General features: G+C 35.5%; 1 protein-coding gene and 1 pseudogene across 2 annotated transcripts in view; both read left to right on the top strand.

The window, feature by feature from the left end:
• The window catches only part of LOC130738886 (uncharacterized), a 26,128-nt gene extending 14,267 nt beyond the window's left edge, over positions 1-11,861 (top strand). Inside the window, exons 3-14 of one of the 2 annotated variants that reach the window (XM_057591068.1) lie at positions 613-693; positions 777-857; positions 2,052-2,125; positions 2,258-2,293; positions 2,718-2,855; positions 3,150-3,228; positions 5,527-5,605; positions 5,697-5,746; positions 5,855-6,049; positions 6,795-6,870; positions 7,772-7,847; positions 11,728-11,861. In XM_057591068.1, coding sequence (XP_057447051.1) covers positions 2,079-2,125; positions 2,258-2,293; positions 2,718-2,855; positions 3,150-3,228; positions 5,527-5,605; positions 5,697-5,746; positions 5,855-6,049; positions 6,795-6,870; positions 7,772-7,779 — 708 coding nt within the window. In that variant the 5' untranslated portion in view covers positions 613-693; positions 777-857; positions 2,052-2,078 and the 3' untranslated portion in view covers positions 7,780-7,847; positions 11,728-11,861. Of the gene's footprint in view, positions 1-612; positions 694-776; positions 858-2,051; positions 2,126-2,257; positions 2,294-2,717; positions 2,856-3,149; positions 3,229-5,526; positions 5,606-5,696; positions 5,747-5,854; positions 6,050-6,794; positions 6,871-7,771; positions 7,848-8,887; positions 9,026-11,727 lie in introns of those variants that run through there. The other variant, XM_057591069.1, reaches the window with a different exon arrangement.
• Positions 8,461-14,030, top strand: LOC130738885 (disease resistance protein RPV1-like; annotated as a pseudogene).

The raw sequence follows: 14,030 nt of genomic DNA, 5'->3' as shown, positions 1-14,030 counted from the left end.
AAAAGAATCTTATGGAAAATTTGCCTCTCAAGTTTTGTTGAACTGCAAAGCTAAAGCAGGCTCACTCTATATCTGACATGCATCAAAGAAGTCATACTTCTGAAATTGTGAAAGAATACATGAAGTCATACTGTAAGATAACAAAGTTATGGTGAACATCTTGTATTTTAAATTAAGGATCTGCTTTGCCATATTTCAAGTTACTTGTAGCTCAACATTTCATTATTTCACTTGAATTTGCAGTTCACAAACCAAACTTCATTTAGAGAAAGATAATTCTTAGATTAATTATTACTATTATAACTATTAGTCTATTAGAGTAGATCTAGTAGTTCTCATTAGGAGTCTTCTAAGAGACTCTTCATGTATTCTGTAGGTCTATATATATAGACCCTCATGTAACTGAATCTCTATCTTGAATCAACAGTTTTCATAATTCAGGTAGAGTTAGTTTTCTCTCTAAATTAATAATAACAGGTGTTGTCCTCTCCAAAAACAATGATTGGGAGATTGTTTCTGTTCTATTGGTGTCATCTAAGCCATGGGCTGTACAATTTACAGTTACATGGACTCCCTAATGCTTATATATGTACACATTTTTCTCATGTGCAGGTGTAGCAGCTTTAGTTGTCCTAATATCTCATGTGGATCAAATTAATGATCTGATTTTTGGTGACGAGGGTGCTTTGAAAGGTCTCTATAGAGCTTTTTGACATTATACATAATTTATATTCAAGGAGCTTGGTTCATGTAAAAATAATTTTTTGAATATGCAGGTCTAAAGCCAGATACAGTCCTTATTCTTCGTTCAACCATATCACCATCAGTTATCCAAAAACTGGAGAAGGATCTTGAAGGTAAAAGATGCCTTCTATATTTTTGGCTTGATAAGGTGATTGATTTCTTTGTAGAAGGAGTTAACAAATCTGGCTTATTATCCCAAATTCAGATGATAGGATTAACCCCTTGATCCTTTTAGTTGTCGCGTTAGTCGGTCATATGAGGATATGAAGCTATCGCCTGTTTTTTTATATCAATATGATGTATCAGTTTAGAGATAGCTTCTACATAATAGAATACTGGTTGAGATCACATCTCAGATTCCTCTCCCTGTTTTCTCTAGCTCTCCCACTCCTCATTTTCTTGGAATCTCTACCTTTCCCAATTTGAATAAACCTTAAATGGTGGTTTCTGGTTTCAAATGTATGTATAACATGTTTTAGGGCAGGGTAAATTCCTGGACGACAATATAGATATATGGTTTTCCTTAGCCCATGCACTATATTATCTAATATAAATTTGCTCAGTTATACAAGACTGTTGCCTATTTTCCTTTCTACATTGTACTGGCAGCTAAGTAATTATGATTGTGCAGAATATGTAAAAACTGGACAAGTTTTTTTTTTCTTAGAAATTTGGATTTTTTGTAGCATGAAATGCACCATTAGCAACTTTACTGGCCCAAATTTAAATTCCTTAGAAAATATTACTTTTTCAGAATTAATTTATTTCATTCATGGTTGTCCAAATATTTTTCCTTCAATTTTCCAACGGCCCACTGCTTTAACTGGTGGTATTGTTCTATGTGATGCTTGTCTTGTATTTTTTATCTTTTGTGTTTTCAAAAGAAAAAAAACAATCTTTTGTATTTTCATTATGGTTTCCTTGGACAGCTATAATGTTCAGAATGCTGAGAAATTTCCTCTGATTTGAGTTAGTCATAGTAAGGGGACCATCTGGTTAGTTGGAACTTATGTTCTATTTTTGCTATTTAATCTTCACTTAATACCAAAAGGACAGTAAGGTTTTTTTTGTTTTTTGTTTTTTTTGTTTTCCGGGTGGTATGATTCCCTCCCCTCTTGCTCGAGGTACAAGTGCCAATTACAATTGTAGTTACTAGTATTTTCTGTCATCTATATTAACAATATCACTTGCAAACTTAAGGGACATATATTCTGGGATAATGTCTTCAAACTTTTGTATTTTAGGGAAGTTAGTGATAGGGTATTACTGCTCAAAAGTAATAGTCTCTTATTTTATTTATCTTGTAGAAATTCATGAGATAGCTTATGTGAGTTATGTCGTTGACGCATAGAGGTCTGATGCTTTGGTTGGAAAAGTCACCGTAAGTTATTGTCTTATTGTTATTATATTTATAATTTCTTGCTAAGTTGTAAACTAAGAATAAAATTCCTGCTTTCTATTAACTACTTAGCTAGCATATCTTGCATTGACTATTGCTGCTTGAACAACTTAGATTGCATCATCTGGAAGATCAGATGCCATTGCAAGAGTACAGCCTATTCTTTCAGGTAAAGTTTCGAATCTGCTTAGTTATACAGTACTCATGTCATGAAGAAAAGTGTCTCTGATTTTTTATTAATTAAGTGTTTTTTTTTGTTGACAGCAATGTGTGAAAAGCTTTTCACTTTTGAGGGTGAAATTGGTGTCGGCAGGCTCACTTCCTTTTGGCTCTTGCTAAACCTAATTTTATCTTCATATAAAATTCTTTAAATGCAACAGTTCTATTTGACTATGCCTTTTAGGTTACATTTCCCCCTCCATGAATTGCAAAATTACACACTTCATGATTCACTTAGATAATAATCCTAAGCTTCTTTATATTGTCTATCTCAACAGAGAAAAGTTACTATTATAGGCTGCTGTGTTTTATTGGTGTATTAAATTTATTCATTTTATCACCTTTTTTATTGCAGCAAGGTTAAAATGGTTGCTGAGATGCTGGAAGGAATTCATTTCATTGCTTCAGTGGAGGCAGTCTCTCTTGGTGCAAAAGCTGGAATTCATCCATGGATAGTCTATGATATAATTTCCAATGCTGCTGGAAATTCGTGGTACGTTCTTAATTAGTATGAAACCACTAACTGTACAATAAAAAAAATCCTTTCACACATACATACTCTTCAGAAAGCAGGGAGGCAGACTTAACAATAACAAAAAATATTGAAAAAGGAGGCCTGCTTTGATCCCAAATGATCTTTGTCATCTATAAACCCAAATGTTCTGGTTTTTGCACCTACTGAATGCTGACTATTAAAATGTGCTGTCTTCAATTTAGTATAGATATTTTCTAATTGATCCTGACTCATTCTTTTTGGAAGGTGCTGACCGTTTCATTCATTTTGCAGGATATTCAAGAACAATATTCCTCTGTTGTTAAAGGGAGAGGTTAAACATCAAATTCTAAACAGTTTTGCTAAGGAGTTGGTAAGATCAATATAGAACAGTAGCAATTAAATATTCATATATTATCGCTGTATTTTTGCTTGTCCAATGGTTATATCAACATTGAAATAGTAAGCTATTATTTGATTTGACAACCCTTTTGCACTACTTTTGGAGACTTCAGATGTAGACTTAATTTCTTTTTTGCTGACCTCACAAGGACAAAAAATTTCAAATGGAAACTCTGTTAGATATGAAACAATTCTTATGCTTTCACCTAATAGCTTAAGTGATACCAAATCTCTATCGTAGTAACAAAAAGTATTGTCAATAGGGATTGGATTGTTAAGTACGAGCTCATTAGTTCAAATTTTGCTTGAGCAATTGAAAGTTTGACTGGATTGAGATTGTTCAAGATTCAAATTGTAAGAACTTCAAATTAAACTTAAAACCAAAATTGGCACCAAAATTAGAAGATCCCAAAATTAACAGGCCACTAAAACTTGAACGATTTCCTTATTCTTTTTACTTGTTGAACTCTTAAATATGATAAGAACCTTGGGAGAACCATACCACAAAAGTTAGTTGTTGTAGTTTGAGAGCCCAAGACCTTATAAACCGCCCCACATTAGAATTCCATACTTCCAAGTCGCACCGAAGGTGACAAAAGTTCGTAGTCTGCAGTGAAAGCAGCTGACAGTCAACGTCAGTGAGCTGGCCTGGACACTCGATAGGTCACAATGCAAGTGACAAAAGTTCCAAGACCTTAATGAAGGAAGCCCTCGATAGGTCACAATGAAGGTGACAAAAGTTCCAGGTCCACAATGAAGGTGACTAGGGATAAGTCGCAGAAGCAGAGCCCCCTGAGATTGGGAGCTCTGATACCAAGTTAAAAGTAATATAGCTGAAAGAATATTAGTTTCTGATTGATATGTATTACACATGACTAAGAAGTACAATATATTGATAAGTGTCTAGTCCATCTCAAGTCTCAAAATAGGTTTCCTAGTCTATCTCAAACATTATCTACAAAGTTAATCCTATCTAGTATAAGATAACATGATAATACCTTCCATAACTAATCTTTTCAATACATAACATGTCCCACATCTATCCTTATCTTCTCATAATATCTCAACAAACTATATCCTATGTTCCTAACAAATATCTCAACAATAAACAATCTTTAAGCATAGTATAACGTACACATAGGGTTTTGGAGTTGAATTATTGATTTTTACTGTTAGAGATGTTTACCATTCTTGAGCCTCCACCTTACAGCTTAAGCTTTTGAGATGACTGATTGAGATGGAATTAGAGCCTTAATGACCAAGTGGCAAGGAGTTCAATCCTTTCCTAACTGTGTCCATTCTTCTAATTCAATTATAGTTTTAAGGCTTAAATGCACTTTTGGATGTAACCAAAAAAAAAAATGCACTTTTGGACCCCCAAGTTTATATTTTTTGCGATTATTGACTTTGATCTTGTTTTTCTACGAATGAAGACCCTAATCTTTCAAAATGTTGCACCGTTTACCCTTCCGTCCAAATCCGTCTAAAACTTGACGGAACCCACTTACCTGGCCTTCCGACGGAAGGGTAAACGGTGCAACGTTTTGAAAGATTAGGGTCTCCATTCAAACTAAAAATAAGATCAGGGTCAACAATCGCAAAAAATGTAAACTTAAGGGTCCAAAAGTGCATTTAAGCCATTTTTTTAAAATCCCCCTTTTATCCACGTGGAAGGCCATATCAGCGTGTTCCGTCAAGTTTTTGACGGATTTGGACGGAAGGGTAAACGGTGCAGCGTTTTGAAAGAATAGGGTTCCCATTCGTAGAAAAAAACGATAAGGGTTGAAAATCGCAAAAAGTTAAAACATGAGGGTCCAAAAGTGCATTTAAGCCTAGTTTTAACACAAAGTTTCAGTAACTGTCTGTGCTTTATACATGCTTTTAATGTATGGAGGATGTGCTAATGATGTAATGTGTAAACAATTCCTAGGCCTCCATGTAATAGTTTAACTCTTGGGTAGATTGTTGACAATTACTGTGAAATTTATTTTATTTTTTGATATAAACTTAGTGCCTCAAAATTCTCTTCTATGTTGGTCTAATCACGGATTACTTTTTAGTTGGAAGAGAATCACAACACTGTATCAATCTGACTCTTATTTTCAAAATTGACGTTTTGTTTGCCTTACAGCAACTTTGAATGTGTACAAAGCGCTGCTTGCAGTTCTTGTTGCTGTTGCTGTTGTTGTTGTTGTTATTGTTGTTGTTGTTGTTGTTGTTATTCATTTCCAAACATTTCACGATGGAAACAGAATTTGCTTTATTGTAGGAAATCATTTTGGATATGGCCAAGTCACTAACTTTTCCACTTCCACTGTTGGCTGCTACTCATCAACAACTTATTCACGGTACAGAATTCAGTTTACTATATAGCACATTTTCTGTCAAGTTAAAAAAAAACCATTTGCAGCTCATGCAGTTAAGAAAATTCATTTTCAGGGGTTTCACATGTTTGTTATAATGATGATGATGATCCAGCATTAATTAAGGTTTATTTCATATACATCTATTTGAGCAGATTCAATCAGAAGTTGTTTTCAGAAGCTGAACTGTCTTTTTCTTAACATTAGTTTTTTTCTTCATCATTTTCATATCAGGTTTGGGAAAAGGTTTATGGGGTGAAAATTTCAGATGCTGCAACTGCAGATGCATATAACCCTGAACAACTGGCATCTGAATTCACTACTGATTCTAAGACTGTGAGACGCATTGGTTTTATTGGCCTTGGAGCTATGGGATTTGGCATGGCAACTCATTTGGTGAAATCAAATTTCTGTGTTGTTGGTTATGATGTAATTTCTTCCCTTTAAATCTTAAGCTATTGCATTAAATAAACGGAAAATTTTCTTTGATTTAGTATAATAGTATCATCATAATAGTGAGTTGGTGACTGTCAAATTTGTCCTTATTATCAATAGCATTGGTTTCCACTGTAAAATTCTGTTTTCTATCAGGAACTAGAAAATTAAAAGTCAGATCCAATTATAAGTATGCACTTAGAAGCTTATACATGAGTTATATTTGCAGTTTATTTCATTTTTATATGCTTGTTAGGGATTTGAGTTAAAATAACGAACTAGTATTTTATCTTGATTCTTTATTGCAGAAAGAGAAATGGCTGTGTGTGTGTGAGAGAGAGAGAGAGAGAGAGAGAGAGAGAGAGAGAGAGAGAGAGAGAGAGAGAGAGAGAGAGAGAGAGAGAAATGAGAATAGAGGGATACTGTAATGGGATACACACCTAGGTGCAGTCTCCCCATAAATTAAGATGATACAACATGAATTAAGGTTAATTTCATATACATCAGGTTTGAACAAGTGTATCTGCATGCGCTCTTTGTCTATTTACCTTTGTTTTCTATTTCGTTTATGTTGATATTTCTGATATTCTTTTATGCATGCAAATGGTTTGCCATCTACGTATGGTCTGGAATCTGGATGTACAGTTCAGATCAAACTATTTATTGAATATCATGGTTGAAATTTGAAATGACCGCTATGAGAATCTTTTTAAATCCTTAATTTTTTTTTTACATCTAGGTGTATGAACCAACTCTAGTTCGATTTGCAAATGCTGGTGGCTTGGTTGGAAATTCTCCAGCAGAAGTGAGTAAAGGTAAATTGATACTACTATATACTATATGCCCAAAAAGATTATACATACCTATGCCTACTTTTTAGAGGGGACTATTATTATTGAATCCTCATGCCATGATGAATAATGAATTTCATAATTGATGACTTGGTGAGAAGTTCTCAACGCTTTTTGTATGGAAGTTGAAGAATGATATTTTTGAATACACAAATTCTTTTCTGGTCACCACCCATAGTCAACAGGCTAAAATTAGGTGATATTAAAATGTAGAATTTAAGAGAAAACAAAGAATTCCTGAAACAAGAGACATTATTCAGAGCTTCAATAAATCAATCACAAAATCTAATAGCTTTTCATCATTTCATTGTATGCTGATGGTGCCATGGAAAGTAGGCTGTTGAACCAGCCAATCATTTACTTGATATAACTCAGAGGTTTGTGCAGAGAGAGAGAGAGAGAGAGAGAGAGAGAGAGAGAGAGAGAGAGAGAGAGAGAGAGAGAGAGAGAGAGAGAGAGAGAGAGAGAGAGAGAGAGAGAGAGAGAGAGAGAGAGAGAGAGAGAGAGAGAGAGAGAGAGAGAGAGAGAGAAATGAGAATAGAGGGATACTGTAATGGGATACACACCTAGGTGCAGTCTCCCCATAAATTAAGATGATACAACATGAATTAAGGTTAATTTCATATACATCAGGTTTGAACAAGTGTATCTGCATGCGCTCTTTGTCTATTTACCTTTGTTTTCTATTTCGTTTATGTTGATATTTCTGATATTCTTTTATGCATGCAAATGGTTTGCCATCTACGTATGGTCTGGAATCTGGATGTACAGTTCAGATCAAACTATTTATTGAATATCATGGTTGAAATTTGAAATGACCGCTATGAGAATCTTTTTAAATCCTTAATTTTTTTTTTACATCTAGGTGTATGAACCAACTCTAGTTCGATTTGCAAATGCTGGTGGCTTGGTTGGAAATTCTCCAGCAGAAGTGAGTAAAGGTAAATTGATACTACTATATACTATATGCCCAAAAAGATTATACATACCTATGCCTACTTTTTAGAGGGGACTATTATTATTGAATCCTCATGCCATGATGAATAATGAATTTCATAATTGATGACTTGGTGAGAAGTTCTCAACGCTTTTTGTATGGAAGTTGAAGAATGATATTTTTGAATACACAAATTCTTTTCTGGTCACCACCCATAGTCAACAGGCTAAAATTAGGTGATATTAAAATGTAGAATTTAAGAGAAAACAAAGAATTCCTGAAACAAGAGACATTATTCAGAGCTTCAATAAATCAATCACAAAATCTAATAGCTTTTCATCATTTCATTGTATGCTGATGGTGCCATGGAAAGTAGGCTGTTGAACCAGCCAATCATTTACTTGATATAACTCAGAGGTTTGTGCAGAGAGAGAGAGAGAGAGAGAGAGAGAGAGAGAGAGAGAGAGAGAGAGAGAGAGAGAGAGAGAGAGAGAGAGAGAGAGAGAGAGAGAGAGAGAGAGAGAGAGAGAGAGAGAGAGAGAGAGAGAGAGAGAGAGAGAGAGAGAGAGAGAGAGAGAGAGAGAGAGAGAGAGAGAGAGAGAGAGAGAGAGAGAGAGAGAGAGAGAGAGAGATGGGCTGACTTCTGGAAATGTTGCTGGTGCTGTTGAGAATTGGGACATCGGTTCCTGTAATGACCCAATTCTCCAAAACTCTAGCATTGTATGGCCGGAATGTCCACCACGACCTCTAGCACCACCACTGTTTATTACCATATACCAGTGAATCCAATGAATCACACTGTTACACGAAACAGACAAGACACAGGAAAATGTATAGAAATTTCGGGCTCCTGCAAGGCTGCAACACGTTGAGAGCATAACATTCATTTTCTTTTTATATACTTTGTTTGATTTTCTTGACTCACTCATACACACCATTCATATTCCACACTTATCATTCCAAGCCTTCTTTTCTCATGGCTTTCCTACCATCATCATCCTCCTCTTCCATCACCTATGCATTCACCTACGATGTGTTCATCAGCTTCAGGGGTTCTGATACCCGCTATGACTTTACCGGCAATCTCTACAAAGCTCTCTATGGTAAGGGAATTCACACTTTTATTGATGACAAGGAGCTTCACAAAGGGGACGAAATCACACCATTACTTGAGAAGGCCATTCAAAACTCCAGGATTTTCATCATTGTCCTCTCTAAGGACTATGCATCTTCCTCGTTTTGCTTAGATGAACTTTCCAAGATTCTTGACTGCTCTCAGAAAGAGGGTCTTCTGGTTTGGCCAGTATTTTATGATGTGGATCCTTCTGATGTGCGGAAGCAAACTGGGACGTTCGGAGAAGCAATGGCCCTGCATACGGAGATGTTCAAAGATAACAAGGACAAGTTGCAAAAATGGAGGATAGCTCTACAACAAGTAGCTAATTTGTCAGGCTGGCATTTCAAACATGGGTGTGTTTCTTATACTGATTTCCTTGCGTTTTAGATATTGTCTAATTATTACAAAAATTTAGTTATAGTGAATAAGTAATAAAAAAAAGAACATGATGCACTATTATGACTTTACACAAACTTCACTTCTCTTATTGGACAGAGATGGATATGAACACGAGTTTATCGGAAAGATTGTTAATGAAGTTTCAAGAAAGATTAATCGTGTTGCTTTACCTATTGCTGATTACCCGGTTGGACTAGAGTCCCAAGTGCGGCAAGTAGTTTCACTTTTGGATGTTGGGTCTATTAATAGAGTTCACATGGTAGGGATCCATGGAATAGGGGGAATTGGTAAAACAACACTTGCTCTAGCAGTTTACAATTCCATTGCTGACCATTTTGAAGGTTTATGTTTTTTGGAGAATGTTAGAGAAAATTCAAACAAACATGGGCTACTACATCTCCAAAAGACCCTTCTTTTGGCTTTCTTGGAGAGAAGGAAATTGAGATAACAAGTGTCAAGCATGGAAGTTCAATAATACAACATCGGCTCCAACAAAAAAAGGTTCTTCTGATTCTAGATGATGTTGACAAGAAGGAGCAATTAAATAATATTATTGGAAGACCTAATTGGGTTGGTCCTGGTAGTAGAGTCATCATCACAACTCGAAACCAACAATTGCTAGCATGCCATGGGGTTGAAATAACATACAAAGTGGAAGAGTTGACGAAGGAAGATGCTACCAAATTGTTCACATGGAAAGCTTTTGAAAACCAGGAAGTTAATTCAAGTTATGAGGACTTATTGAACCAAGCATTGAGTTGTGCTTCCGGCCTTCCGTTAGCCTTGGAAGTAATAGGTTCTAACTTGTTTGGAAAAACAAGGGAAGAATGGGTATCTGCATTAGAACAATATAGGAGGATTCCACTTGAAGATATCCAAAAGATACTTGAAGTGAGCTTTGATGCTTTGGAGGAAGAAGAGAAGAATGTTTTCCTAGACATTGCTTGTTGCTTCAAAGGATATGAATTGGGAGTGGTCAAGGACATACTTTGTGCTCATTATGGTTTCTGCATAGCAAATCACATTAAGGTGTTGGTTCAAAAGTCTCTCATAACGATTACTCCGCATTTGAGTAAATTGACACTACATGACTTAATTGAGGATATGGGTAAAGAAATCGTGCGACAAGAATCACCTAAAGATCCCGGAAGCCGCAGTAGGCTATGGTCTCTTGAAGATATATTTGAAGTTTTGGAAGAAAATACGGTAAGACTAGTTCGGATGATTTGGTTGTTTATCTTTAATCTTTATTTAGCCTTTTTGATTATTCAAAGCTACTAATGTTTATATTACCATTTTCCCTCTTTATAATATTTTCAAGAACTTGTGTTAATGTCCTAACGTATATGTATTCATTTTGATTGATTTGTCTTTTTTTAAGGGAACAAGCAAAATTGAAATGATACATCTAGATCACCTATCATTTGAAAAAGTGGAATGGGATGGAGAGGCTTTCAAAGAGATGAAAAAACTCAAAACACTTATTATCAGAAACATCCATTTTTCTAAAGGTCCAGAGCATCTTCCAAATAGTTTAAGAGTACTAGAGTGGTGGAAATATCCTTCATCAGATTTACCAAGTGACTTTCATCCAAAGAAACTTTCCATATGCAAATTACCTGAGAGTAGCTTGGTGTCCTTGGAGTTGGGAAGATCATCAAAGGCAAGTATGATAATGATTTCATACACTTGATCTTCTTGTGTATGATAACATCACTAATACTCATTTGATTCTTGTTTTTCTTTCTTTTCTTTTTTAGCAGAAGTTCGTGAGTATGAAAGTTTTAAATCTCAATTTCTGTGAATCATTAACACAGATACCTAACTTATCCGGTCTCCCAAATTTAGAAGAGCTTTCATTTGAAGATTGTTTAAAATTAATTACTATTGACGGTTCGGTTGGGTTGTTGGCCAAACTTAAAAGCTTGAATGCTCGTCATTGCTCCCAGCTTAGGAGTTTTCCTCCCCTTAAGCTGCCCTCTCTTGAAGGACTCTATCTTAATGGTTGTTCAAGTCTTGAGAGTTTTCCAGAAATATTAGAAGAGATGGAAAATATAGAGTCCCTTGATTTGAGGGGCATTAACATAAGCAAATTTCCACATTCATTTGGAAATCTGACTCGACTTCGATTAATGTGGGTTTCTCACTTCCTGCCATCAAGGAGCTTAGACACGATGCCACAGCTATTACGGCTCACAATCAGTCAGCAGGGGATATGGAAAGAGGATAGCGAGAGTGAGAGTGAAAAAGAGAGTTCCATGCTTTTTCCTTCAAACTAGAACATCTTACTCTCATACAGTGCGACGTGTTGTCAGATGAATATTTAGTATTAGTTCCCTCTTTGTTTCCTAACTTGAAACAATTACAGCTAATTGATTGTCCATCAATCACAACTGTACCTGAATGCATCAAAGAATGTCGCTTTTTACGGAGGCTTACCTTGGAGGGATGCGAGCAACTTAGAGAAATTTTTGAAGGGATTTTGCCAAGATTAACTTACTTATATGTAAGAGGATGTCCATCGTTGAGTTCCAGTTGTAGAAGCATGTTGGTGAGGCAGGTTAGTTTTTGATTTGATTTGTTATGTTTAGAATGTATTTATTGATTTCATCATTATTTATTAATTAATGTTCTCCGCTTAAACAGGAACTGGGTGCGGATGTAGACATTCTTCTTGAATTGCGAAACTTACAGATTCCAGAGTGGTTTGAGCACCAGAACAGGGGTCCATCTGCGTCACTTTCTTTCTGGTTTCGTAACGAATTCCCTGACATCTTACTATGTATTGCTTCTCCATCTTACTATGTACTCAGAGTAAATTCCTTCATCAATGGCTCTTCAGGTCAACAATTCATACTAAATTGGGGTTGTACTCTTCTTAAGAGGGTAAGCAAAACATGCACCGAAAAATGCAGGATATCAAAAAATGAGTGGAATCATGTGGAGTTTAGGACTCAAAGGGGCTTTGATTGTGGAATTGGAATTCATGTATTCAAAGAGCAAAACATGCAGGATATACGATTCACGAATCCTTTAGACTTGAACTTGGCACCGCTTGAAGAGGAAGGTTAACAGCTGGATCTTGCCATTGTGTTTGGATGGTTGCTGTTGTTGCTACTTGTGCAACCCTATTCTTACCAGCCATCTTGAATTATGCAGCACATTAGTTAGAATCCATATTGCAGGTTCGTTGGATTCTTTCTTTAATTGCAAAAAATTAATTAAGTTTGCCTTTTTATAATGTCCTTGAATTTGAGTCACTTGTCATAAAATGGAATTATATAACCTCATTTTATAATTCAGGAAGGTTTCCAGAGTGGTTTGAGCACCAGAGAAGGGGTTCACTCTCTTTCTGGTTTTCCATCGTACACTGATTTTAACTCTGAATGGTCATTCTCAACCACTGATCTCATTTTAACTTCCTTTTTTCTCTTTCTGGTTTCTTGAACTTTTTCCTAGTTTAATGATTTTCATTCTTAGCATATACTTATGAACCAGTTTTTACAATGTCCACTATGAGAAGCCATGATTGGATTACCCCTGACTTAAAACATTCTATTCTATGTAAAAGGTCGCACATTCTTGAAGGATTTAGACCTCCCACTTCTTACTGCATACACCAAAGATTGTCCATTCTCGAGGGAACCTATTCAGATTTAATGAAAATCAACATGGATTGACATCTCCAATGACATAGGTACAATATATTTTATCCAACATGGATTGGAATGTTGGATATATTCTTTCCATTTTTATTATTGTTTCCTTAATTCCATTAAATTTGAAAGCAAGAAGAGAGCATGTTGTTAAGGTCTGATTTTAGTGAATTGCTATGTCACTGCTTTATATTGTGCATCATGTTCCCTTTTTCTGCATTTGTTCTGGGTGTCAAAGAAGGGTGATAGTAAAGTTGGCTTCTAAGAAGACTAATGACTTGCAATTATTAACTATTGAATTCAGTTGAGTTATGGAAGGTCTTTCTTGGAGGGAAATTGGTAAATAATTCAGAAGACAAGTGAAGCACGTAAGGTTGAAAATTTGATCCCAGCAAATGCATTTGAAATTTTTAAAGTCTGAGGAGTCTGAAAAATAAATTAGGACTGATCTTTTACCACTATCACCATTGTGATCACCATTACCATGATAATAATGGCTGCATTCATTCTAAGTTGGTTCATTTCCACCAAAAAGCAGGGAGAGATACTGTTGCAGAAATAACCAGGCATAGATACTTAAACTTTGAGCTCTTTATTTCCAAGCATCACCTTAATATTACAAGTACATGATAAATATATTGCAATAAGGATAAGGGTAGGAGAAGCTTAAATATCTAGATTGTGTGTCAAGAAGAAAAATGAAATGCTATAACTTCTTAGATAAAAGTTCAATTTCTGAAATTACTGTACTCCTTGCTGCTTATATCTCGTTTATTTGCCATTTTAGGTTCTAGGAAATTCGTTTCTCCTTATGTCTAATAGATCCCTTGTACATGCAGAAGTGGTTTTATTATAAAAAGATGATCGGTGCATTGAAATGTCTTGCGACTGTAACTGACTCTTTACTGGTTCTTGGATCTATTTGAAGTGGCACCAACATTTAGCATCTATTACCACAGAATCTCGGAAAGGCTGCTTGTTTGGTGTGGTCTGAACTTTGAATTGAAAGTTGAAG

Source organism: Lotus japonicus, chromosome 2 (assembly GCF_012489685.1).
Source record: "Lotus japonicus ecotype B-129 chromosome 2, LjGifu_v1.2".
NCBI classification, from domain to species: Eukaryota; Viridiplantae; Streptophyta; class Magnoliopsida; order Fabales; family Fabaceae; genus Lotus; species Lotus japonicus.
Note: the sequence above shows the minus strand (reverse complement) of the source record. Positions and strands in the feature narration are given on the sequence as shown.